Raw genomic sequence first — 27,189 nt, 5'->3', positions numbered from 1 at the left:
AAGTAATCTGATGGCCGGGCATTTAGGACAGGCAGCAACGTTAAAACGTTTAATGACCTCATTCTTTTAGCCGGGCATTCACAAGAATGTGCGCAGATGGTGTGCAGCTTGTCGTGAATGTCAGCTGGTAAATCCACCGGCCTCTCCAAAAGCACCATTGCGCCCTTTTCCACTTATGCAGGTCCCCTTTGAGAGAATTGGCCATTAGAACGATCGGCATGTGGGCATCGGTTTGCATTAGTCCTGGTGGATTATGCAACGCGATGCCCTGAGGCGGTTGCGCTCTACAGCATTTCTGCAAAGAGTGTAGCGGACGCACAGATTCGTTTAATCTCCCGAGTGGGAATCCCAAAAGAGATTCTCAATGATAAAGGCACAGCGTTTATGTCACAAACCTGACCAGAACTGTACGAGTTATTGGGCATTAAGTCGATTCGCACCATCGTCTACCACCCACAAACAGACAGTCTAGTGGAACGATTTAATCGCACATAGAAAAACATGATTCAAAAGTTTGTTCACGAAGACGTTAAAAATTGGGACAAATGGCTGGAACCTCATCTTGTTCGCCGTGCGTGAGGTCCCATAAGCATCCACAGGGTTTTCCCCCTTTGAGCTTCTTTACGGACGTCAGCCCTGTGGGGTGCTGGATGTCCTGAGAGAAACTTTGGAGAAAGGACCTTTGGATAGCAGTATGTAACACAATTCAATATGTGATGGGCCTGAGAACAAAACTCCAGCTCTCTATGGATAATTTGTTACAGGCCCAGACTAAACAAAGTCAAAGCCTAACCCTAACCCTAAAACAGGGGAACCAGACAGTAAGAATTTTCAACGGTAGAGAAAGTACTTGGTATTAGCCCCCTACATCCAGTTCTAAATTATTAGCTAAGTGGCAAGGACCGTTTGAGGTCACACGGCGAGTGGGAGATCTCAATTAGGAGGTAGTTTGGACGAACAGGTGAGGGGCTCGTCAGATCTACCACCTCAATCTCCTAAATAAATGGACGGCAGTGAGCGGAGGAGGAGGATCTCAGGCCAGAAGTGAGCACCAAAATCCAATCTCTCGCTCTGGCCCACGGTGGAGATCACCTCTCACCCTCGCAGCTCACTGATGTGGCCAGGGTGCAAGCAGAATTTGCGGACGTGTTCTCGCCCCTGCCCAGTCGAACAAATCTTATTCAGCATCATATTGAGACAGTGATAATTCGCAGCCGGCCGTATTGGTTACATGAACACAAAAAAAGGTGGTTCAGACGGAATTAGAGGCGATGCTGGACATAATAGAGTCGCCGTACAGTGATTGGGCGAGCCCGCGGTTCGGTTCTGTTGACTATAGCAGGAATTCTGTTTCCAAAGAAATAACAGCCTTCACAACGCTTCAGATTGCACCAATTTGTTACACTTCCTTTCGGGTTGTTTGGGGCATCGGCCACGTTTCAGCGCCTCATGGATCGAATTCTCTGGCCGCATATGCCGCTGGCATAATGACTGGCAGCGTCATATGGCGTATCTGCATGCTGTTCTGAGGGCGCTGATAGAGGCCGGGCTAATGGCCAACCCAAAGAAGTGTGCGGTTGGGCTTGTGGAGGTTTGGTATCTGGGTTTCCACTTGGGTCATGGACAGGTGCGTCCCCAAATAAGTAAGACAGCAGCAGTTGCAACCTGTCCTAGGACCCAATACCAAAAAGGAGGTGAGACAGTTCCTGGGTTTGGCGGGATATTACAGAAGGTTTGTGCCTAATTATTCGGACATATAATAACTTGGGTCATGGACAGGTGCGTCCCCAAATAAGTAAGACAGCAGCAGTTGCAACCTGTCCTAGGACCCAATACCAAAAAGGAGGTGAGACAGTTCCTGGGTTTGGCGGGATATTACAGAAGGTTTGTGCCTAATTATTCGGACCTCACCAGCCTGCTGACTGATCTCACTAAAAAGGAAGCACCCGATCTGGTCCGGTGGATGGAGCCGTGTCAGCAGGCTTTCACCCAGGTAAAAGCTGCTCTGTGTAGCAGGCCGCTGTTACATTCCTCTCCCTTTTTTGTTGCAGACTGACGAGTCGGACAGGGGGCTAGCGGATGACTCCCTAGCCTGAGTCGGGCAGTGGGTGTATGTGGCGAGGGGGGTGTGGTTCAGCAACGGTCTGTAACGGGAGAGAGGCAGGAGATGAAAGGTAAGTAAGTGGGTCAAGTGGCAAATGACACACCTGTGTCTCGATGCAGTAATTGGCGTGAAGGGAGCCGGATAAAAGCCACCTGCAAATGGGAATCAAGGAGAGAGAGAAGCTGTGGACTCGTGTGTATGCTTAATGCTCAGGAGAGCTGCTTGTGAACTAAGTTGGACTGAGTTGGAGAGAGCACTGTGAGTGTGACTTTTGTTTGAAAGTTTAAATTGTCAAAATAAAACACAAGTCTCAGCAAGCCGACCGTCTTCTTCCTTCCATACTTTGAACATTGTAAAAAAAAACTAAAGTTGTTTTACGGAGTGACTGTGGCTGACTGCAAAACCTTGAAAACAAAAAGTAGACGATTCAACTTTTTGCTTTCAGAGGGGATAAACTGGGCACAATTTTAAAGGCCTGTTCACACCAAGAACAATATAAAGAAATCAACTATGAAGATAGTTCTTACGATAACTATATTAGCATCCACACTAAAGGACGATAACGTTTTGTTTATTATAAGAGAGTACTGCAATTATGTCTTCTGCAATTTAAAAGCTCTTTAACGTCTGATGGATTCTGATTGGCAGTCAATGCTTTAATTGTTTATAACTGGGAATTTTTTGTTTTTGTTTCATATATTTATTGATTTGCACACAAAAACAAGAAAGAAAAAAGGTTTTCATGTGATTCCAATTATATAATGTTTTATTTTCAAAGAATTAAAACGATCGATTATTAAAATTTTACAGTTATCACAGTTAATCACATCATTGATCACATCACGCCCTTAAAGGGATAGTTCACCCAAAAATGAAAATTCTGTCATAATTTACTCACCCTCAAGTTGTTTCAAACCTGTTTGAGTTTCTTTCTTCTGTTAAACACAAAAGAAGATATTTTGAAGAATGTTGGTGAACAGACAGTTGCTGGACCCCATTGACTTCCATAGTAGGAAAAAAAGATACTATGGAAGTTAATGGGGTCCAGCAACTGTCTGGTCACCAACATTCTTCAAAATATCTTCTTTTGTGTTCAACAGAAGAAAGAAACTCAAACAGGTTTGAAACAATTTGAGGGTGAGTAAATTATGACAGAATTTTCATTTTTGGGTGAACTATCCCTTTAACACAGAGTAAAACAACTCAGTTAGACAGAGATACAAATAAGATACAAATAATCAGAAGAATAATATTTGGACAGTCTGCAGCTTTGGTGGAAACCCAGTGGTAAGAGCGCTGTGATCCATAACAAAGCTTGGTAATGAACACCCTTGGACACAATCGTAAAGATTACAGAGCACTGCAATAATCTAAAAAAAGACTGGGAAAACTGCAAACAAATTTATCTGGATCAAACTGAAAGGTAATTGTTATATGTGTCAAAATACACTGAGTTGCGGAGCCATTACAGCAGTAGTTATTGATGCAGCTGTATAGATTAAGAAATTATGTTGCCAATTTTGGTCAATCATTTACTCAGGTGAGAAGAAATTATTTGTAATGATCAGTCTATACATGTAAAGTTAATTCATATTAAAAAAGTTTACATTCTAATTATATAATTCCCTCAAAGTAGGTTTATGTTCTCAAAGTCAAACCAATTGTGCCATTCAGAGTAAAAGTGGTTCTTGGATTTCAATGCAATTCAGTGTTCTTGGTTCATTAAAAAGGCAGATTTTGAAGGCTTGAGCAATAGCTAGGGTGAAAGCAGGATCAATTTTTTTGCACATTCAAACAAACAATCCTTTAAAGCAGCCATCATGAAGAATAGTAACTATTAAGCAGTTTGAAGGCAATCAATAGCACAACAAATGAATTGATGGCGTTGTCACTTTCTAGTGATAATGGTTTATTTTCTTACATGTAATAAATGGCATTAGCAAGAGAGCAAACAGAAAAAAAAATCAGCATGACAAAAAAAAAAAAACATTAACTGCACATAACCAATTACAGCGGCTGGGTTGAAAATATTGATTTCTCAATTTTAATCGATTCTCATTTTAATAAACCAATATAGATTCTTAAATACCAAGAAACAATCTATTAGTCTATGACGTTTTCAGATGATGCCTGAACAAAACTTCACTAATATATATAGCGTGCCAATAAAATAAATCACAAAAAGCTTTGTGCTGTGATAAATATAAGTGTCATATCATATTTACTTATGATATGAGACAGTCTCAGCTTTAAAATTTAGTCAAGTTTTATTAAAAATTTCAAATAAATACCACTTTTGCGCTCTTTAATTTGGTGTGACAGATCTGTCCTATGACAGTTATAACAGCCACTGTTTAAATATTTATTTAGAAAAAAACTAATTGGAGAAACAATTGTCATTAAAATTATTATAAAAAACTGCCTTCTTTGTGCAATTAAAATGTATGTATACGAATTTGTTAACTTTAACCTTTAATAGAGTAATGTACCAACTGACAGGGAGCCCTAAACAGTTTACAGCATTAGTTGAAAGAGATTTCTTTCTATGAGATTTTTTTTCTTACTGTACCTGATATACATATCCAAATGAACTGACATTGGAATTGAATCGAAAGCTTCTAAAACAAAATTGAATCAAATTATGACATTTGTGTCAATGCCTAGCCCTATTAATTACTGGTAAGCTTTATTTCTCTCGTGGATAGACATTACTAATTCCCAAATGAGCTGATTATCCAACCATCACAATGTTGAAGACCAATTGCAGTTTCCTCTCAGTTGTTCAAAAAAAGAAGTACCGGTAAATATATTCATTTCAAAGAGATGTGGGATCACACAGAGAAGGTGTGGGTGAGATGGGTCACGTTAGGTAATCTGGTAAAGTAGGTTTGCTATTTCAGGTGCCACAAACTCTCAGCAGTGTAAGTATTGCTTCATTTAGGGGAACTGTCTAATTAATTGACATGGCCATAATATTCCATCACCTTTTAGGACAAATTATTTGTGTTGTGACAATTCAAGATTAACTCAAAACAGGTTCTACTACATCACTTCTATCACCATGCTTCACAACTGGGATCGGGTTCTTTATTATTACATAGATCAGCCATAGAATCCTACATTTACCAAACTCTTTTCAAATCCCAGACTCTCAAACTGCCTGAAGCACTTCATCCCTGTCTCTTCTAGCCTTTGATCTCAGCTCACATACCTTAAGCCATATACCTAAAGTGCTAAAACTACTTGACTACAGGTCTCTGATGCCTACAACCAGGTTCACACAGATTTAGTTCTGTCAGTGTCTGAAATTTTAGGTCGCTGATGTGACTGCGCGATTATATGATGCAAAATGCTGCGATTTTATGAAATAAATAAATGCATGTGTGGACATGACAACCCATTCTCTATGAGAGCCGTTTGCCCATTTTCTACACCACTAATAAAAAGAAGACCAGTCAGTTTCAGTTTAGGCAGTGGCGAGTGTGGCGCCTAAGGTCACGTGGTGACTTTTTCCGGCAGCGAGGAGAACAAGTGAAGATGACGCCGAGCAGACGTACACTGAACTGATGGCCATAAAAAAAAATCTACCGGTACCTCTGTTATATGCCGATATTTTGGCTATTAGATAACCGACACTGAGCAGAGAGAGCAGGGCTGCCAACTCGCACTCATTCAGCTTGAGACTCATGCAATTGACACTTTTCACACGCCACATTCATTTTCAACGCAGATAAAAATCCCGAAGCGAAGAGGACACTGACACCAACAGAACAGGTTACTTTTGATATGAAACAAATCATCAGCTCTCAGATTCTGTCAATTGTATTACGAAATTCAAACAATAGCGTGTTGGCGCTTGTAAATGTGACGTGACAGATCGTGGTCGTGAAACGAACATCTCTTACTCTTTACTAGTTAATATAGTAAATAAACACGAATGAACAATATGTATTGAAGAATACAGTACAACTTACCGAAATGTTTATGCCTCATACATAATATCTATCAATCAGTGTTTTTTAACCGCGGACAGAGGTCAATAAAACAGTTGGAGAACAATAGGCTGTGTCACATAACATTACATTTACCTCAGGATAGCACGTTAGTTGGCTAGACAAATTATATAGAGAAGTATTTTTCTAAATATGTGCACTATATTAAATATGTATTATATTTATACTTATATCATTAAAATATTAATTGTTATTATAGCCTAGTAAAAACCTAGTAAAAATATTAATTGTTAAAACATTGTTATTATAGCCTAGTAAAAAAATAATTATATTTAATTTGAGTTGTTATTTTTAACCTTTAATAATAATACCGGCTCTCTGTATGTTTACAGCATTAGGTGAGTTTTTTGTTTTTTCTTGAGAAAAATTAACATGCATCTACTGTCCCTAATATTTATCCAAATGAATCGATATTGAATCAAATCACAAGATCAAGCAATAATAAAAACAGCAGCCTACCAGTCATTGTACCATGTAAACATTGTAACATATTGTAACTAAACTTAAAAAAATTCAGTTTACAGGTAGTTAGCAAATGTTTTGACAATCACAATACACATCCTGCTTAAATGTCCCTGTTTGTCTGGACAGAATGTTCCAAATATCTTATTTTCATGAGCATACAAATGTTCTTATTTATTATTCTATGTATTTTATACTATTGTAATATTGAGTCAATAACATTATTTTAATTTGAAAACAGTTGAGAAATACACATTTCGGCATTATAACTAATATATGTCTGTGCATTTTCCTAAGAACTAAGCAAGTTGACTCATGAAACCATTTGTTTATTATATCGCAATCACATTATTGACCTCAATAATCACAATATGACATTTTCCCCAAATCGCGCAGCCCTAATTTGTACACATACCTCCATACACTTCTGAAGTGGAGGCAAGGAGCAGGCGAGCTCCGACGCGCTTGGCCAATCCTGTGGACAGAGAGAGACATGAACAAATCAGTTGTTAAATTGTATCTAACCAGATAGAGTCTGCCTCATCAATCAATATGTGACTCCCATTGGGTGAGTCAGAAACAACCAAACCAGACATCAATCAGAAACAAGGTTGCAAGGGAAAAGCAAAGACCATCACGATCAGGATATCAGCCAGAGAAAAATAACATTCAACAATTCACCTCTTTCACAGCTTAATGTATGAATTGAGGTGTTAAATTCTCATTATTTTTTGAAAAAGAAAAAGAAAACATTTAGATTACGAAAGGACGTGCAGAGGATGTACAATATGAACGATTATCTACAGACTGAGGTCTTGAGATTTGATTTAAGCTTATGTTTCCCTGACACAGCTGGTTAGCTAAATTAATTTCAACGTAGTTAAAACCGAAAATGAAATGCTCAGTGAGTGGAGCTAAAAAGTTAATGCTCTATTGCATTTGAAACGTACCGGTATGGGGCTGGTTATGTGACGCAAACGTCAAAATGTATTTGTAAATTAAAAGGTTTTGAGGTCTTGGTACGGTGCAAGGAATTGTGTATAATTAATAAGTCTTTATTAATGGAAAATATGTCCCTGTAATCACAATCGGAGTAAAAATGGCCAAATATATCGGTATATTTTTGCTGTTTTGTGAAAAATATAGCCAGTCACTTATCTCCAGTGAGCATGGGTTGCATTATTTTAATATGTGTCCACCTTATAGTTTGTCCTAGTTGTCTATTTTTAAAATGTGGCTGGTTGTATTTTTAATATGGAAAACAGTTTAAAGACCCTGCAGTTTCTTTCACTTCTGAGCACCCAGGTACTACACTTTAGCTGGCAGCTTAAGGCAAAATCAAAATATTGATTTAAAGGTGACATATTATGCCTCTTTTCACAAGATGTAATATAAATCTTTGGTGTCCCCAGAATGTGTCTTTGAAATTTCAGCTCAAAATACCACCCAGATGATTGATTATAGCTTGTCAAAGTTGCTCCTTTTTGTGTGTGTCCCTTTAAAGTGTAAATTGCAGGTTAACCACCACAACCAATTAATGTGTTAATAAAGTGCTAAATATGTATTTAAACATTTGTCTTAAAATGCGTTAAAATAACATTTATTGGGGTTTCTTCAAAGGTAGCATGTTGTTTTACAGTAACTGGGTGATGACGTCATGGCAACACATACTCTGCTAGATTCCCACTGTTTGTGGCTTGACTATGGAGAACGACTGGGAGACTGAGGAGGTGGGAAACCATCAAATTCTTGATGGACCACAGCCCTACAATTTTGAACCAGTCAGGCGTGAGAGAGGGGAGGAAATTGCCAGAAATCATGGCCCTCAAATAGTTATAAATGCTTGGTGAGAGGAAAATGAGTGGAGGGTTGGCCAGGTGTCCTGGTGAGTAGCTAGAGCTAGCCTAGGTTAGCCTGGAGCTAACCCGGATAACATTAGGGAACAAGCCAAAGTCTTTTCAAAATCTTGCCGTCATGTAGAATAGCAAGGAGGGACAACGACTGAAGACATTATTTACTTGCATGGTGTTAGTAGTCCTAATCAGAGCTGTAGAGATGCACACACTGCACAGGAACAATGGCGCTTTTGCTGGCATCTGCTGACAGAACGCGATATTGCCTGTGCTAAAACGCAACTAATTAGCGATGCTCATTGTCAAAGAAAAAGAGAGATCGATGTCCCTATCGCTGTGTTTGACGGGTATTTGTGTGGGCTATGCCACCCAATGGAATCAGCAGTGGAGAGTATGTGCTGCCGCATGTCTCCAGGGTCATAGTGTCTGCAGTGAACTGTTCGCCGCAAATGACGGCTGGTCACAGAGGCAGCAGTGAAATCTGCCCGCTTCGTACCCACAAACCTCACCCAGGCACGAATCAACCGTTTGTCCTTGGGGAACTTGTGGAGCCTCTCCCCTGTATTTGATGTATTCGTACATCCCGCACAAACACAATAATTAACCATTTGCAATTTACACTTTAAATGCGAATGAGCTGGTTTTCCCCGCCTCCGTTCAGAAGACACGAGCTTTGGACACTCAAGCAATAACACATTTTCTCTCATTTCACTCATCCAAAATCTTAGAAATAACCACAGTGAAGCCTTACGGACTCAGGAAGAGGTTGCAACTTTTAGACGCACCTGCACGTTTCTGAATGGTTAGTGGATACATTTATGTAGTTGTGGAGTTACATTGATTCATCTCATCGACTTGAATGGACCGTCGTGTTTAACTTTTACACAAGTTGACAGTTCCTTGAGGTCATTAGATAGCTGTGAAATTTGATTTGGTCAAATAGTGTTTTGTGCTCGTCTGTGCAGCCATTGACGGGACAGTTTGCATGCTTTGCTTGAACCTTTGCCATTTAGTTAGAACTGATTACGCTGTTGTCTCTTCTGAAAACCAAATGGCGGCGCCGTGGGTGGAAACGTGCCGTTTAAGGGGCGGTAATATTATAATTAGATCCCCTTCCTACGTCAGAAGGGTCTGCTTATTTTTTGACATGCTTGCAGAGAAAGGCTTACCAAAACAAAGTTACTGGGTTGTCACTTTTCATGTTTTCTGGGCTGGTAGATGCACTGGGGACCCAATTATAGTACTTAAAACGGAAAAGGTCAGATTTTCATGATTTGTCCTCTTTAAACAAGTATATTATGAAATACTTTTGAAGTAAAGTATTTTATGAATGACAGCCGTTGTACTTCTGTGAAACAGATTCCACAGACATAACCAGGCAATAACCTGCAAAAGCAATTTTATGCAATTGCAGGTAGAAAATAGATAATTTTATGTCAACAGAAATAATAACCCAGAAAACAATCACCCCACAAAACCCCCATAGATTATAGTCTTTAATGGCCACTACTTACAGACAGTAGACATCTGCTAGAAGAGTGGAAAGAAAGTGTACAATGGATGATAGAAAACAGGCTAACCTTTTCAAACATAACAGACAAAAGATCAAATTGAAGTAAATGGTTTTTATACTCCCTGCAATTTTCTGACTTTACTCCCACAATACAATTACCAAAGCCAGAGGCTGTTACACCTTGTTACCTGGCTGGTAAACAGTACCTGAAAGCGTTTAGTTTATATCACAGCTCGTCCAGAGCCGCTAAGTTCGGTAAAGCCGCAGTTTCCTCTTAATCTCTAACCGTTTCTCCTCCATTTCACTTTAAACTGCATTCTCTGCAGAATTCAAATGGATCCGGTACGTTTTCTGTGCTTTCGCTGCGGCAGTTCGCATGACTAACGTGAAACCAGACTTCATTCGCCCCAATGGAAAGCATATTTACACTGTCTGAATCATTCCCTATCCTCTATATCAGGGATAGGCAACTCCGGTCCTGGAGGGCCACTGTCCTGTAGAGTTTAGCTCCAACCCTAATTAAACACACCTGAACAAGGCAATCAATGTTTTCAGGATTACTCGATAGATACAGGCAGGTGAGTTGTTATCAGGGCTGAAGCTAAACTCTGCAGGACAGTGGCCCTCCAGGACCGGAGTTGCCTATCCCTGCTCTATATGGTGCACTCATCATGTACAAGATAGTAAATGTGTAAACAAGTGCCCAATTTTTGCTACTATTGGGTGCGGGGCGTTTTAGTTTCTAGAGAGCATTTGATTGTACAGAGAATCTGATGAGAAGCTAAAGTGCAGAGTAATGTTATCAACATCATTGATTCATATTGGTAGAAGTGAGAGACTGTAAGTTTTGAATGCTTATATCAATGTCAATGTCATCGTTTTGGAGTTATTCATACTAAAAGACAAAAACAAAATCAATTTCGATTTCATGGGTACTTTAAAGATTTGTTAACACCAGGGCCCGTATTCTTAAAGATTCTAAGGGTGCTTTCACAACTGCCTCATTTAGTTTGGTTGAATCGCACTAGAGTTCGTTGTCCCCCTTGGTGCGGTTCGTTTGGGCAGGTGTGAATGCAGCAATCGCATTCGGGTGCGCACCAAAAGCGGACCGAACAAGCGGTCTCAGTACGCTTTTAAACGAACTCTGGAGCGGTTCGTTTGTGGTGAGAACGTGATCCGACCTCGAACAGACCCAACTGCCAAATAACTGCGCATTTTTGGACTAAATCAGCTGCCGTAGTCAGCTGCGCTGTGTATTATGTCAATGTTTAGCAACATTAATGCATGCGTTGCCTCCTCCTGAAGTGACTCGCTGCGTGCATTGCATAAAACATTATTTTCAAGCCGCATTCTCGCTTCATTCTCAAATGTTATTGTTTGCCTAAAGTGGTGTAGACAAACTAATATAATAAACTATGACCAGGGATACAATCAGCCCACAAAGTCGTTTAAAAGTAAAAAGCAGCGTGTTGTCTGCCGGATTTTCCTCCTCTTTGTTTACTTCCGTCAGTTCTGTTGGAATTTTCCTTCACGTTAATTCTGACAATCAAAGTGCAGTTATGAAATTACGTTCAAGACCCATCTGGCCAACGAGTGATGTGGATGTTGTCACGTGACTGCATTTTGGTTCGTTTCATAAACTGATTCGGACCAGAGCAATCAGTGTGGTGTGAAAAGGAACCAAAACGCCTGAAAAATGCTACAAAGTATAATTTTTCTCCCTTGGTCCGGACCAAATGAACCGAACTACAGATGTGAAAGCACCCTAAGAATCCTCTCAAAAAGCTCCTAATTTAGCTTGAAAAATTATACGTGGATAGCTCTTAGCTTAAGAGCGATTCGGGACCAAACTGAGAGCAACTTTAAGCGAGGAAAAGAAAAAAAACATTAATCTTAGTGAGAAGGCAGGGCTGACCCCATTGCTAGGCATGACTTTTGAAGTCTTTTTAAGACTGTGATTGATTGGTTGTCCAAGAAAAACAAAAAGAGCACTTTTAAGTGAAATTTAACACTTTGAAATTCCAGGTGTCATTTTTCCTGTTTTACCCAACTCACTCACAAACACACACACACACACACACACTCACTCTCACAAAGAATGTCAGCGCTGTGTCTGAGATGTTAGCGTGAATAAGATCTAACATGATCCCTGCACAATCTAATGTGTAGCATCTTATTAACTGACTGACATGCATTGTGTGCAACACATTTCTTCTCCCTCTTCACGTTTTGTCCATTTTCTTGGCTGCTAAAGAAACTCTTAAGCCTCTTAAAAGTCCTTGTACGTACTACTTACAATTTTGGACCTTTAGACCTCTTTTAAGTGTTAAGATGCTCTCTGAAAGGACTTTTTTATTTATTTTATTTTTATAGGAAACACCCACATTGCCAAGTATTTTCTTAGAATTTTGTCACTAGGAGCAACTATTTGCACTACGATTTTTCATGAATACCCAGGTCTTTTGAATGGTCATCACAGATGAGACAGCTGAGGTACAAGATTCGACCCAATCAGTAACAGTAGAAGAGTATGTGACAACACAAAAGTAAAATGGTAAAGCAAAGGCGCTGGTGAATCATGCTGAGTTCAGTTTGAGGCACAAGACAACAGAGAGCCTAATTTTTACAGAGTAATACCCAAAACATTGGAAGTGTCTTTTCGTCATCTTTCCCTGCATTTTACAGCATATCAGATGGTGGATGCTAATTGTGAACGTCTTATGACAGCAGCCATTGGAATCGCTAACAGCTGTTACTATGGAGATAAAATTACCCTTTTCCATGACACGCAGATACCCTTTTCCATGACACGCACACACAAAAAATGGCTTTGCACTATCCCCTAAAACCTGCTGCTCTTGAACCCGAAACCACTAATGTCATTCCACCAACATTTCAAAAGTTCACAATAACTTTGTAAAAGTAATATATATGAATTGAGAAGTTTAATCAAAGAGGCACAATCACTTTATATAAAGAACAGATTTATTCACATCTAAACATTAATCAACACACATACACATAGAACATAAAATACTGAAAACGGAAGCTCAAATGTGCTTGCTTGACTTTCAAGAACTGATGAGGTTTGTTATCCCAAGTCACACAAGCATTTCTTGGGCATTTAGCAAGTACGACTGATATTTGATGTGCTCTATATGTATGTGCATTGATCCACGTTTATGTGAATAAAACCCTGAATTAAATATTTTCTTCAGAATTGAATTAAGCAGCTCTATTTCATATGGATTACGTATGATAGGGATCATGGACATTTTAAAGTGTCATAATTTTGATGAAAATGGACTATCAGTGGAGGGACATAAATCTCTCAGATTTCGTTAAAAATATCTTGTGTTGATCAGATTGGTATAGGGTGGTATAAAATGTAAAAATGCAGTTTTGCAACAATACAAATTCTATGATAAAAAGTATATATATATATATCTTGTGTTTTGAAGATGAACAAAAGTCTTATGTGTGTGGAATGACATGAGGGTGTTTTGTTTACTGATGACAGAATTTTTATTTTTGGGTAATACTCACCAAGCATGTTGAGAGTACCAATAGTATTCGTTTTCAGTGTCTTGATAGGGTTGTACATGTAGTTGGGTGGCGATGCAGGCGAGGCCAAATGATATATCTGGTCAACTGAAAAAGAGGGGTAAAAAAAAAAACAGAAGTTGAAAAGTGAGAGGGGAACTCTTTATTGAGCGATTTTCCATTTAGAACCAATCCTCTTGCCAGAGGACAGATTGGACAGATAAAAATCAAACACATACTTACATGTATACCAATATAAACATCATCCAACTGTACAGTGATTACAGATACTGAGTATGGCCTAAAGCTAATCCAAAACAACAGCCCAAATAGATGGTAACCATCTGCCCGTTCATATGCCCAAACAAATGAGCGGTCTTGTTAATGCAAATTATTGTTTAAAGAGGGTTTTATGGCTAAAGATCTTAATCAGGCTTTGAATCTATAATTAGGAACCAAATTTTAAAAATGTTGTGCTTTTCCAAGAGAAACTTATGAGTACTCAGCCATTGGACAAATGCCACAAATATGAAGGCTTACTGCAACTCAAACTGGATGCATCATCCTTTGGCACACACACAGACCCATTACCATTAGTCAATGTTCTGTCTACTATAGGCAATCTGATGTCAAACAGACCAGGCATAGGCAAGTCAATATAATGGATGCAGAACATATAAACAGACACGTTCTCATTCAACCTCCCCCAACTTAAATGTAGCGATTGGCAGGGATCAGTTTTAGAGGGCTAAGGAAGGAGATGAGTCAAAAGAGTAGCTGACTGAGGCTCAATAGGAATGAAAAATCAAAGAGCAGAGACACACTGGTCCTATGGTTTAGTTGGCATGGTCATTTAAGGTCAACCCCAGGAGTCTTCAAACGGTTTCAGGCCAAGGACTCATTGGTAAATAGAGAGATGTGTTACAAACTTTATAACATTGAGTGTTGCCATTTTTAGCCTGTCCTATGAAGTACCATATTAATGTAATCACATACTTTGTTTAATTTAAAATTACAAAGCCATTAAAGTAATCATTCATAATAAGCAATAATCCTGTACATTACATTTAAAAGTGAACTTATTTTTTTTTTACAAAAATTAGTTTGCGTAATCAAACTAGTACATAATCAACACCTGAATAGCTTTTAAAGACTCAATGACATGAACAAACCCTGCAACTAGGTTCTTTATCAGAAGGGCTCATTAGCTGCTCTTCCACTGCCGGAACGGTGTGAGCCAGGGCTAACAACGTGCCGGGTGATGCCAATAGCCTCGTACCTCAAGTGCAAGGCCAAAATCAAGCTGTATTTCCACTACTGGGCCAGTAGCCATGTGGCACTACATTACAACTAGCCTTTAACATGCCTGCATAGAACAACGTCACAAAATCCCACCGTTTCAAAATGAGCATGACAGAAGTGAACCATTGATCTTCGATTCCAGCATCGATATTTAACCACTGATCAGGCACTCGGTCAGGAAAGGAGCCAGAGAGTTGGCCACCCTGCTCACGACTGCTGTTTCTTTCTTTTTTATCTTGACCAGAATTTAGTTTATTTAGACATAGAACTCTCTTGTCTCTTTACAACCACAACAGAGAGACACTTTTCAGGGTTGCATGCAAAACTTCGCCTCCGTGTCAGGCACAAATCAAACAAGAGCGCAAAAAAAAAAAAACACAAAACAGGTGCCAAAGAAGACTCAGCATCCCCCACCGAACAGTAGATATACCAACTCCCTGAACAGTTGTGTAAATACAACATTATTAAATGTGGAGATGACTAAAGCAGCATCAAAACTGTAAAAAATGCAAGTATTTGTAATTTATACAAGTATGTGTCACATTTATGAACATCGCCCTCAAATGTATACTGCTATGTGAGCTCACAACATAAGGCACAAATTAAATGTAATTTTTATCTGTAATTTAATGCAGAAATAAATGTGAGTCCTGTTCATTTGTAATTGAAAACAACGCCACTTGATCTATTGCACCTCTAACTCATTTATTATTAAGTGCAATGTATTCAGTTGGGTTGTAGGCACTAAAACCAACCAGTTCTTATAGTCAAACTCATTTTTTACGCTGATTAATTAACATGTCTGTGCCACCCCACTCAGACAGGTTGCTGGCCCCTGCTTGGCCACCTCTAGGAAAATATCCTGGCTCCGCCACTGCTAATTATTATTACAATGGTTAGCATAAGTCGCCTTTAATATTGTATATTAATATATTTCTGCCTCATTCAGTGATTTCAGACACTCACTGGTGCCTAAAAAAGTGAGTTGAGCATAAAATTGTTTTAAATGTCTTGACGTAATGCTGAAGTTAGCTGGTAGCCTGATTTGAAAACATGGGAAAGGAGCAGTGGTGTTGACCCTCTCCATATGCCACCGTATGAGGCAGATATATATTTATATACAATACTAAATGTTAATGACCACTCCTTAAGACCCAGTTGGCCCGCTTTGGACCAAGGTATTCAGTGGGCTAAAAAGGTCTGGCCGTTGGCCCCGGGGAAGCCCCAGGAGTGACAGTGGTAATGCAAATGGCCCTGGCATGCGGAACACAAGCACGCTCGCTTTTGGCCTGGATAATGCAGCTATTGTAACAACCTGGTTACTTGTAAACCAAATTTTGACAGGCTGAAAAAATCCTGCTCATGGAAGCTGCCAGACAAGTATGAGACAGTCTGGGCATGCTGTCAGAGGCTGAAAGTGACATCTAAAGTGCCTGCTGGCTGACTATCTGCTAATTGACCTTTACGTCACAGTAATTTGACTGGCTTTATTAAATACAATCCAGTCAGTGTGACATCTATTTAGCATTTCCTGTGAAGCACAAATTCCTTGATAACATATTACTATTAAAATCTCAGTACAAATGTCATATCTAACTCTTAAAAACAATTAATTAAATGTCAACATATCTGTGACAGATTTTAATTTGTATACAATGGCACCACAGTAACAAAAACTAAACTAGGCATTTAGTTTGCTAAACGTTCGACCATTTGTTAACATAACGGTTATATGGGCTGCCAACCAGAAGTAAAAATATGCCAGAAAAAAATAAAAAATAAAATAAAAGTGGTTTAGCATATATAACCTTTAGGCCTGGTTTCACAGACAGGTCTTAAAATAAAATTAAATAAAAAAGCCAAGATTAGGCCTTAGTTCAAATAGGATATTTAAGTAGCTTTTATAAACGTGCCTTAGAAAAAAAGATTACTGGTGTGCATCTTGAGACAGAACAATAGCACTGACATATTTCGAGATATGAATGTTGATTTCAGTTAAAACTTAAGCCTTAACTTAAGTCTGTGAAACTGGGGGTTAATGTTATTTTTTAAGTTTAGAGGTCATGTGTGTGTGTACAGGACCCCATTGTGCCGGCTACAGATGTTGTAACACTGCCAGAAAAAAGTTTGTGATCAAAGAGATTCGCAAATCATAAAGTTCTCAACGAACTGAAGCAGTTTCGTTCATGCGCTTTTATTGTAGGCCTATAATGTGAAAGTCAAAAATTGTGAATATCCACTCTAATCTAGACAAACACTGCTGAAGTCACTGAGTAATAATAGTATTTTGGTGGAGAATGAGATGTGCGCACCACTGCGATACAGATAAAAGATGGAAAGCCATTGTGTTTGTGAATAGCTGTGGTACATTTACAGCAGATTTCAAACAATTTGACTGTAATTTAACGGTTTTCTTGTGTGAATGTGTCAACCCTGTACCCATCAGGGGTTGAAGCACACTGCTGAGATTTTCCATTACTGAGATAGCGGTCATTGTTTTTTAACTAGCCGTCCTCCAGCTTCTCCTGGTTAGATTAACAGAAGTGGCAGGAGGTGTGATGCTGCCTGACAACTAGGGGCAAAGAGATACTGTAAGTCTCACACCTGAGCCAAAGGAATGACCTGAAGGTCCTCTAAGCTCTACGTCACTTCATTCAAGGATCCATTGTCGAGTCTAATCACTGACAGTGTCTGTCCTCAAACCGGACTGAATTTATGAAAGCAGCCTCCCTTTAATGCTAGTCGTTTTTGTCAGTCCCCAACTCTTGAACTTTCACATTAAATCTAAATAATTTCCTTTCTTTGACAGTTTTTGACAGTCCTCTTTCAGTTCCAATAACAGTGAACTGAAACTTCACTGTTATTGGAACACTCTACTCTCATCCTTCAAAAAAATAATCAGTAAGTGGATTTCACAGACAGTCATTGAGTAACAAGTAGTTTCTATTATTATTATTAACTTACTACTCTATGTACCTACTTTGTACCTTTCACATTGCCAAGTTTGCCTTCTATTATCCGTCACATTTCATTTCCAGGTTTCACTATATGTATTTACTTACACACTAATAGGTCTTAAACATTTTGCATGTTCACAAGTGAATTATCTAAGGATTCTTAATAGCAACCAGGGTTTGTGTAGTGCAAGAGAACAAACCATACATATGTGTTTTTTTTTATAATAAATATCTGTGATTTTCATTTATAATAATTTAACCATAATCAATTATCATTCAATTATTCAATTCCTCTTGTCTGGTTTCCTCTGTCATTCCCTCAGGCTCATAGAAGACTTTTAGTTAATACAGTTAAGAGTTTCGTCAACTGATTTGGTATCAGAAAAGACTGGCTGTTAACTGGTTTTGGATATCAGACAAATCCCTGCTGGCTGGTTATGGATACCAGACATCACTGAGGTCTGGTAAAGAGACTGGATCCAATATTCATGGTGTGGAGATTTGATTTAACATTTTACATTTGTAGTTGGAAGGATGTCGGCATGATCTAACTCAAGGCAATGCTATAATGCTCTCCAAACTCATTGCTATTAATGTGTGTTTAACTAGGGATGTTAATGATGAATCGATGATACAAATTTGATCGTCCATTATCCAAGGTCATGCGCATGCCACGTAAAGCAGACCCGAGGAAAAAAATGAAGAGGGCACTCCGGAGTTATGTTTGGGACCATTTTACTTTGAAAGAATAAAGTTACACCTTCATAAGCCTACACCTTTAAGTTTGCATGTGTATTCACAGCCTTTTGTTTGTGCAAATGTAAGTTGTAATAATGCGTTTATTTTGTGTTGGCCTATATATATATCCGATTTATGTCATATATGATGCATTTGGTTAAGAATTAACGCTGTATAAAGGAACAATCCCGCTCAGACTCGGACGGCAAAAAAACAGGCCCAGTGTAGAAAAACCCTGTGTCTTTATAATTGATTATCTGTGATGAATCAAGCATTAAAAGCAATTGGTGGTGCTCACCTTCAATATAGAGTGGCTCCACCACATCATGGTTGATCAGCTCAAAGTTCTCGTGGCCGATCCAGTGCTCTACGTTGCGCTTGCGGCCAGTGAAGAAATTATCCACAACAGTGACCTCATGACCATCCATCATCAGCTTATCAGTTAAGTGGGAGCCCACAAATCCTGCCCCACCGGTGATCTACCAGAGGAAAGACTGTATATCATTTCATAAGCCAAAATTATTGACGTATATAGAGGCATGCATGACTTTTTATTTACTTAAATTTGAGAAACGTTTTAATAAGTTGCAATCAGGTGGGATTAAATAACAACATGGGGCTAAATCAGCCCAGGGAGTAATCAGAGGAATTTGAGCAGTGTCTCTACTCCCTACGGTTTCTCGTTTCCTCAACGTCCACTCTCAATTATCTGTGTGCAACACAGCCTGTTGAAAAGCTCCCTCTGAAATAACTCTAGTTATTTCACAGCTGCCAAATTGGTTATGCTTCAATCTGACACTGTAACCTTATAAACGCAGGAGATTTTATTTAATAACATTTCAATTGGAGGAAGAAAAATGCCAGCGATCTATCAAAAAGTGGAAAATGAACAACGAAATGTCAATAAACTATGATGAGCACCTGTATGCCATATATATATATATATATATATATTACAGACAGACAGACATGCATTATTGAAGAAGCAGTTCTGTACACCGGAGAAGATTGGAGAAAAAGAAAAAAAATCCTCACCAAAATCCTCTTGCGGTCCTTCTCGGATAAGAATTTTACAGGTGGGTACTTCTGGGTAAAACTGTAGAATAAAAGAAAACCTTAAATGAGCAGGATTCAAGAGTATTTAGTATTTGTCTTCTTTATGTCACACTATTCAATCACACACAAAAGCATAATAATAAAAAAAACAAAGCTGATGAAAAATATCCACATTTAAACATGCCATTCTTCTTGTTACTCTATCAACACATTCCACTACAAATTCACTTGTCAGTATTAAATGTGTCAGTATCTGAGCACAGAAACTCAACTCCTCAAGAATCTAGGGGGATGACTCTGTGCTTGTGATTCTCTCATCCAATTATTCTTGAGTTTCTCAGCTCAGACACGGAGATATTGTAGATGCTCTCCCTAGTCCCCTGACTTCACTGATAACGTCATCACTGATCATTTCAATTGTCTCACTGGTCCCAAAGTGGACAAAGTCCCATAGAGATAACTCTGATCTGGGTTTCTTTTCTTTTCTTTTTTGTATGCACTCACAGTGAAGCCTCATAGAAAAACCTGTACCAATGCATGTATAAAATAAGTATGTTTCTCGATAAGATCTGGTTTAATATCTATTCTGTAAACCTGATTTCATGTCTGTAGCTTGTGTTGCTGTTGCTATACTAGTGTCTTTTGCATGTGGAGATGCATTATATTCATTAGTGTTATACGTGATATTCGAGCGAGCGTCACTTACAGTCAGAGAACCTATGTACACTCTCTACACACTTAAAATATAATTTTTTCTTCACAATAAGAAAACAATATAGTTATTTTAAGAACTGTTCACTGAAAGATTCTTTGGGGAACTTTAATTGTTCTTCTATGGCATCACAGACTGAACAAAAAGAAAAAAACCTTGACTTTTAAGTGGCTTACATTATCAGAAATAAACTCAAGAACACACCCAAATAAAATACAAGGAAGCTGTGAATTGATGTTTTTGTTGAGCGATGCCAGAATGAAAAAAAAAAAAAAATGGACCACAGCACATGCTGATAATGCTGGTGGAACCCTGTTACATATCATGTCTATCAAAGAACTGTTTTTGTTACTTTGGCCAAACTAATTTGAAATGTAGATTCATTTCACACTGCTGCCATGACACTAGCGCCTGTTTGATGAATCTCCTAACACTGGTAATATACTCTGAGATTATGTCAGAGCCGGGTTTAGTCTGGGCCCGGGGCCAATCAAACAGCATCAGGTGATCTCTCCTTTACGTCTGGCTGAGATGCGGCAACGTGAAGAGAAAAAGACAGCCACTCTCTCCGCAGACCTCACACCTCATCATCACTGAGGACTGAAAAAAATATCATGGTGCAATTTGAACCCCATCCTGACATGCCAATCAAAGCTTGACGCACACTCTGCTCCAGCTTCCTGTCTCTTCCTCTATTCAACCCAGCTTACACTTCTCCAGACTGGCTGTTTTATGACACTTAGCCTACCTACTGTGTATTTTTTTCCCTTCGTAATTACAGGCTGTGAAATGTGCTCATGTCATTTCTAACCTATTCAACTTATTACTTGCTCATCAAGGCTTTTTCTCACAATTGCACAATATATCTATGAAGTTTGCTTTGGATACATTCAAAAATAGCAGGTATAAAAAAAAAAAAGGAAATGTACTGAAATCTCAAAGTGTTTTATTATGTGTAAAAGACCACGGTGTGATACCAAGCACGGCAATACTTTTTTGGGTGCAGATGAAAAACATACCTAAGCTCAAGTTCCCGTATCTTCTCCCTGAGAGGTGCCACTGCCTGTGTATGACAGCGAGAACGGGACAGGATGAGCAAAGCAAAGATACATGAAACCAAGAGTAAGAAACAAAGAGAACGGGAAAAGAGGTGATCAGAGAAATGTATAGAGACTGAATTAATTACACAGTTGAGACTGGGACATGTAAAGCCTAAGGAAAACAGAACAGATAAAATTACAGAAATGTATGTCTGACTTAGACACGGTCGTGAAGCGCGATCAGCCCTCAAAATGATGTACAGATTAATCTGAGAGCAGCTGTAAGGTTATGTGAAAAGAAGAATTAAATTGAATTACTTTTTTTTTTGAGGGAACAGAAATAGTTAAAGTCCCCCTGTGGTGAAAATCCAACTTTTAATTTTGTTCATATTTCTATGTGGTGTGTGTAATATGCTTTAAGACAAACCATGTGCAAATTCACAAGTCAGTCAACACCATTGCGGAGTATTTTCACCTTAAATCTGCAGTGAACCAAAGACGCGGTTTGAAATCGCTGGTGTTCCTGATGTCACAAACTAGGCCACCTTGAAACCAATCACGTCAACGTGTGATCCTCAACGAGTGGGTCTCTGAGCTGGTGTGAGTGAGTGGAGGCGGGGCTTATTTGCATTTTCATATAACCACGTATACTAAATGAGGCAAGGTTGTAAAGTTACATTCGAGATATTTTAAGGCATGAAGATTTTTTTCAAACCGTTTAAATGTGTCATTTTGGTGATCAAAGATGAGTTTTAAGGGATAAAAGTATTGACTACATGGGGACTAACTGATTATTAATCTTTTAATCAGTACTCTTTCTTTAATTAGGCTAAGCCACTAATAAGAAGAAAGTTAGGCCTGCACTAAAGAAAAAAAAATGCAGGACTGACTACAGCCTTTACAATGTGTTGCTGATACTTGTAATTAACTTTGATCAATTTAACCAATTAGCATATCATGTAATTCATGATTGATTTAATCAATTTAAGCACTATTCCTAATTATAAGTCATGTTCGATAAGTAATCCTAACTTCATTAACATTCCGAATGACAGTTGAAACATCAGACATTTGCCCCAGAACAAAAAGATTTAGGATCTGGGTCGAAGGACATTTCCAGACTGTAACACTTCTTTAAATGAAATATCAAACATCAGACAGGAGAATAAATGTCATCGTTTCTAAAAGCTATCGGAGATGCTGACAAACAAGCCTCGGTAGGTGTTGACACGCTTTGAACCTTAAGGTCAGGCAGATATGAGAAAAGCGGTTTCTAATGAGCTTCTGCAGGCGATAAGCAGACATTTGGGATCTATAACGAAACGATAGAGATCGCAGTTATTATAGCACTGACTTTTAATGTGAATGTATGTGCAAACAAATCAGCCTCAGTCAAATTAAATGGGTTTCATCCAGCTTCAAACACTTTCGCAAACATGCTGCATGGAAATAATAAATATGATAAACTAAAGATAAAGCAATCTACACAGTGGTTTGCAAACGGTTCTGGGTGGTTTCTCACAAGCCCAAGTCTCTATGATATTCTGGTTGCTAGTTACGGTTCGGTTCTCTCCTTCAATGTAAGCCAATGCAATATTTTCACCTGATTTGTCATCCACCAGGTGAAAATGGTACATCTGATCGCTCATAAACAGAACAGGTTAGCTCACCTCAACAAGCCGCTTAATTTAAGTTATTATTCACGTCAATAGGCCCTATGCACAGCTGCACTACTTCCTGAACTTATGCAGGCTCCTTTGTTTCCTGTCTGCCATTGTCTGATTATTGTTGTTGGTCAGACACACCTGGATGAATCAGTTTGGCCAATCCTGGCAGACAGGAAACAAAGGAGCCTGCTTAAGTTCAGGAAGTAGTGCAGCTGTGCATAGGGCCTATAGCACTACGGTACGGGAGGAGTTACAATGAGTCACATTTTAACCCTTGTATGGTGTTTGGGTCTGTTGGACCCGTTTTCATTTTTTATCAAAAGAAAAATGACTAATGTCCTGTGAAGAATATATATCAGAACACATTTTCAATGACCACACACTGTACACCCCCCCTACAGATAGGATGTTGGGTCCACTGGACCTGGGGCTAATAAAAGTGTGGAAATTGTAGGTCCTGTGTACCTTTACTCTGTCCTCCGCCTGCTGTTAGTGTGTGTTTGTGTGTTCTTGTATATGGTTTATGAGGACACAAATGTGTATAATGACATGGGTATTACAACGTAAACATGGTTTATGATGGCATCTGTGTGGCAACATACTAAACGGTGTTTTTTGAAATTCAAAAGAAGTTTTCTGTGATTGGTAGGTTTAGGGGTAGGGTTAGTGTCCATCACGCCTATGGAGAGTGACCGTACACCACATATCCAGCAGTGTGTGTGTGTGTGTGTGTGCGTGCTTGTGAGAGAGAGATTGTGTGTGCAAGAGTGAGTTTTGTGTTTGTAAAAGGTTGCCATTCTTAAATGTGATCTAACAAAGGTAAAGAGAAAATATTACCCATATATGCTGTTTATATTGCTTGTAATGGGATGAAGTAAACATCTGTTGAGTACTATTTTAACATCAAATTGTTTGATTGTGTTGAATTAAAAACCCAAAAATGCAGCAGGTCCACCAGACCCACAAACACTGACTGAATAACAAAAATATGAACACCACACAAGGGTTAAAAGCAACATGAAGAGTTGTTCGTATTGTACTGTTGAGTGAACCAGGATATTTAAAGTGAAAAATAATAATGAGGACTGGACTTGATCCATCTGAAACTAATTGGAGAGTAAAAAGTTGATTCTGTATGCACTGACATATAGTTATGTCTATAGTTAGAAGGGCTTGGTGACGTCAGATCAAAAAAAAAAAGTTTAGCATTTTAATGAAACCTTCTACATCCAATTTTTTTTTTGAGTACTGATGAATCATTAATATGCATTCATTCAGAAATTATTTTTTTGTTTTGTTTTACTTAATTGAAAGTTGGTGATTTGTGGCAGCTGTTATGTGTGTGAAGAAGAAAAAAATGCATGACATGAATAGAAAAGGCTAAATGGCATTACAAAATCCTGATAAACGAAAGCAATTATCTCTAAAAAGACTCTTACAAACAAGCAGGGAATGCACAGATGTTTAAACTTGACACTAAAGTAAGGAATAACAGAGGGTTAATGTTCCAGGTTTTATCAAAGCAAGCACCAGTAAAAATATCCTCTTTGGGCTTTACATCACGCACATCACGTTATTTTAAAATTATTTTTTGTATGCAGCAGTGGCAAAAAAATAAAACATTTAAATATGAGGAAAGCACAAAACACTAAACTTGGTTAAGGTTTTTATCTGACAAAATAATTTGGCAACTACAGCTACAGATTTTATTTTAATATTTAAAAAAAAAAATGCATAGTTGCATAGCTCACAGGGGAACAAAAAACATACATTTACAACAAAATAATTAGTAATATTTAATTGGTTATCTCTTGTTTTTGCATGCATTCATAAATGCATTTTGTATGAGAGTCTGGTCAACATTTATGTCCACACAATTTGGCAGGTTTCATTGCGTTATCACAAACAAAACAATTGACTCAAAGCACAGCTACATAATATGATTACATAATCTTTAACCAATTTTAAGTAATATTTGAATAAAGGTTGAAGATATAATTTTTCCTAAACCTGACATCACTTTTGGCCACAACTGTATGTTGTATGTATGTACATAGTACACACACAACAAATCTGTTGTTTTTACAAAAAAAACAGGGTCCATTAAAGGTCCATTCACACCAAGGACGAAAACTATAATGATAAAATCTAACATATGTTCACACCACAAACATAATTGAAATCACTTTCAGAACGATTTTTTTTCTGCAGCTGGTGAATGTAAAAACTTTGACAGCCAATCAGAATCCATCCTGCTTTAAAGAGCTCAAGCATTAAAGGTTTTTACCTTAACTGAACAGCTTCAGAGTCATTGGAATGGTTGTATTACTTTTTTCGGGTCGAATTGCTTTATGGCAAAAAAAATCTGCTAAAATTCTGTCATTACTGAGCTTCCTCGCGCTTTTCGAAGCCGAATGAAGAAGCAGCAACACCGGTTACATCACTTGCCCACCACGGCACCGCCCCTCACCGTCGATTTAAAAATAAAAATACAATTTTGTTCAGTTAGAGAACAAACACCACAACTAAAAACTGAACGTGTTTGCTTAATAAATTGTGAGCAAAACGAGAGTCACAACACAGATCAGCAACGAGTCAGATTTTATTTATCACGAGAGTTAGGAGCTGACTAACAAGATGACTAACAAAATGTAAAATCGCCTATTTAAGCAAATTTGTCATTGTACTGCTTTGTTATTGTGTTTTTCATTAAGAACAATAGGCTAATGAACTCACCATTCAAGCAATCTGCCCCCAAATTGGCGCTAATTTAAAAGCGAAACTAAAATGCGCAAAAGTGCATAGTGAGAAAACTGCGAAGTTTAATGAGCATAGACTCGGATGACGTAAAATATTTTGAGACAATTTTAGAACACATTGTTTTCATTTGTAATGCGTCTCCTAGCAAAGAGGATCATATTCATGTGTTTGGAGTTTGCTGTGTCCGGAACAACTTAAAAGTCTGGTAGTGTGTGATCTTCAGTCGTTTAGTGTATGATGCCCAGTTTCTCTCTGCAACCACATACAAAGTCAGGAAGCGCTTGAAGCCTAGTGTTTTAAAATAAGTTAAAATTCTAAAAGTTGTGTACTCTTTTTAAAATAACAAAGACTGGGAAACATCACACATGTAGTCAGGACAGCATCACAAGCAGAGAAACGGTATTTTGGGGGGTTCCAAGCAGAGCGTAACAGCATAACATAAGATCACCACAGCTTGTTACTTGCCCCCTGACTATGAAACGTAATTGCTATCGAAGGCATGAGTAATTAAAATCTTAATTATATTGCGCTCTTGGGTAGCTGCACAATGTTTCCCGAGAGCTTGAAGTGTAGATATCACCCGTTAGGTTTATATATAGTTTAGATCATAAAAAAATTGTGAAAAGCTGAACTAAAAACACACAACTGTGTAAAAAAAAAAAAAAAAAAGCATTGAAACTTGATAACAAACATGGACCGCTTGTGCTAACAAACCTCATCTATCCTCTGTTCAATCTTCATTTCTCCGTGTTCCTGTATAGACCTGTGGGAAACAACAACAGACGGCTTTATCACAGCCACACAGATACACAAACATTCACACTTGCACAGCAGAGCTTACTGAAGCACACAATACTGTCCCTCAGCTCAGTCTGGACACATGATGAAGACGCTCAGAGTCAACAGTACCACATGCCTGAAGTTGATCTATAATAAACCTTGCTTTCAATCAATCTCTCTCTTTGGTTTCAAGCCACGGCCCAGTGAACAGGTCTAATCTCGGTTTCTGATTAACGCACAGTGCAGTGGTCCTTCACAGGGGGCTTGAGATACGTGGGCTTTGCAATACTTAAAGACAAGGGCCGCTCAGTATCGATGCCCACGGAAAGTGACGGTTTCAAACACCAGTCACCAACAATATACTACCAATGCATATGATACGAAGATAAGATAAGAAGAAAAGAAAGAGCAGGATTTGATTGTATTTTTCTTGAAATTATTTGAATGTGGAAAGTGCCTGTTGCATTAAATGTCATTGGTCTGAATCCCTTGAAACTAATATTTTAAAAGTCCTCCTGTGGTGAAAAGCTTTTAATGTTGTTTATATGTCTATGTGGTGTTTGTAATATGCTTGAAGTAATATACAAACCATGTGCAAGTTCATAAGTCAATCAACACCATTGCTGAGTATTTTCACATTAACACTGCAGTGAACCAAAGACAGTCTCAAAAACGCGGTTTGAAATCGC

General features: G+C 38.4%; 1 protein-coding gene across 2 annotated transcripts in view; it reads right to left on the bottom strand.

Annotated features, from left to right (window-relative positions):
- uxs1 (UDP-glucuronate decarboxylase 1) overlaps positions 1-27,189 on the bottom strand; it is a 71,537-nt gene that overhangs the window by 30,187 nt on the left and 14,161 nt on the right. Inside the window, exons 4-9 of one of the 2 annotated variants that reach the window (XM_079618447.1) lie at positions 26,435-26,483; positions 21,273-21,316; positions 19,521-19,581; positions 18,784-18,964; positions 13,492-13,596; positions 6,995-7,054 (exon numbers count right to left, since the gene is read on the bottom strand). In XM_079618447.1, coding sequence (XP_079474573.1) covers positions 6,995-7,054; positions 13,492-13,596; positions 18,784-18,964; positions 19,521-19,581; positions 21,273-21,316; positions 26,435-26,483 — 500 coding nt within the window. Of the gene's footprint in view, positions 1-6,994; positions 7,055-13,491; positions 13,597-18,783; positions 18,980-19,520; positions 19,582-21,272; positions 21,317-26,434; positions 26,484-27,189 lie in introns of those variants that run through there. The other variant, XM_079618448.1, reaches the window with a different exon arrangement.

The sequence above is a fragment of the Phoxinus phoxinus genome (genome assembly GCF_949152265.1).
Source record: "Phoxinus phoxinus genome assembly, chromosome: 7".
NCBI lineage: Eukaryota > Metazoa > Chordata > Actinopteri > Cypriniformes > Leuciscidae > Phoxinus > Phoxinus phoxinus.
Note: the sequence above shows the minus strand (reverse complement) of the source record. Positions and strands in the feature narration are given on the sequence as shown.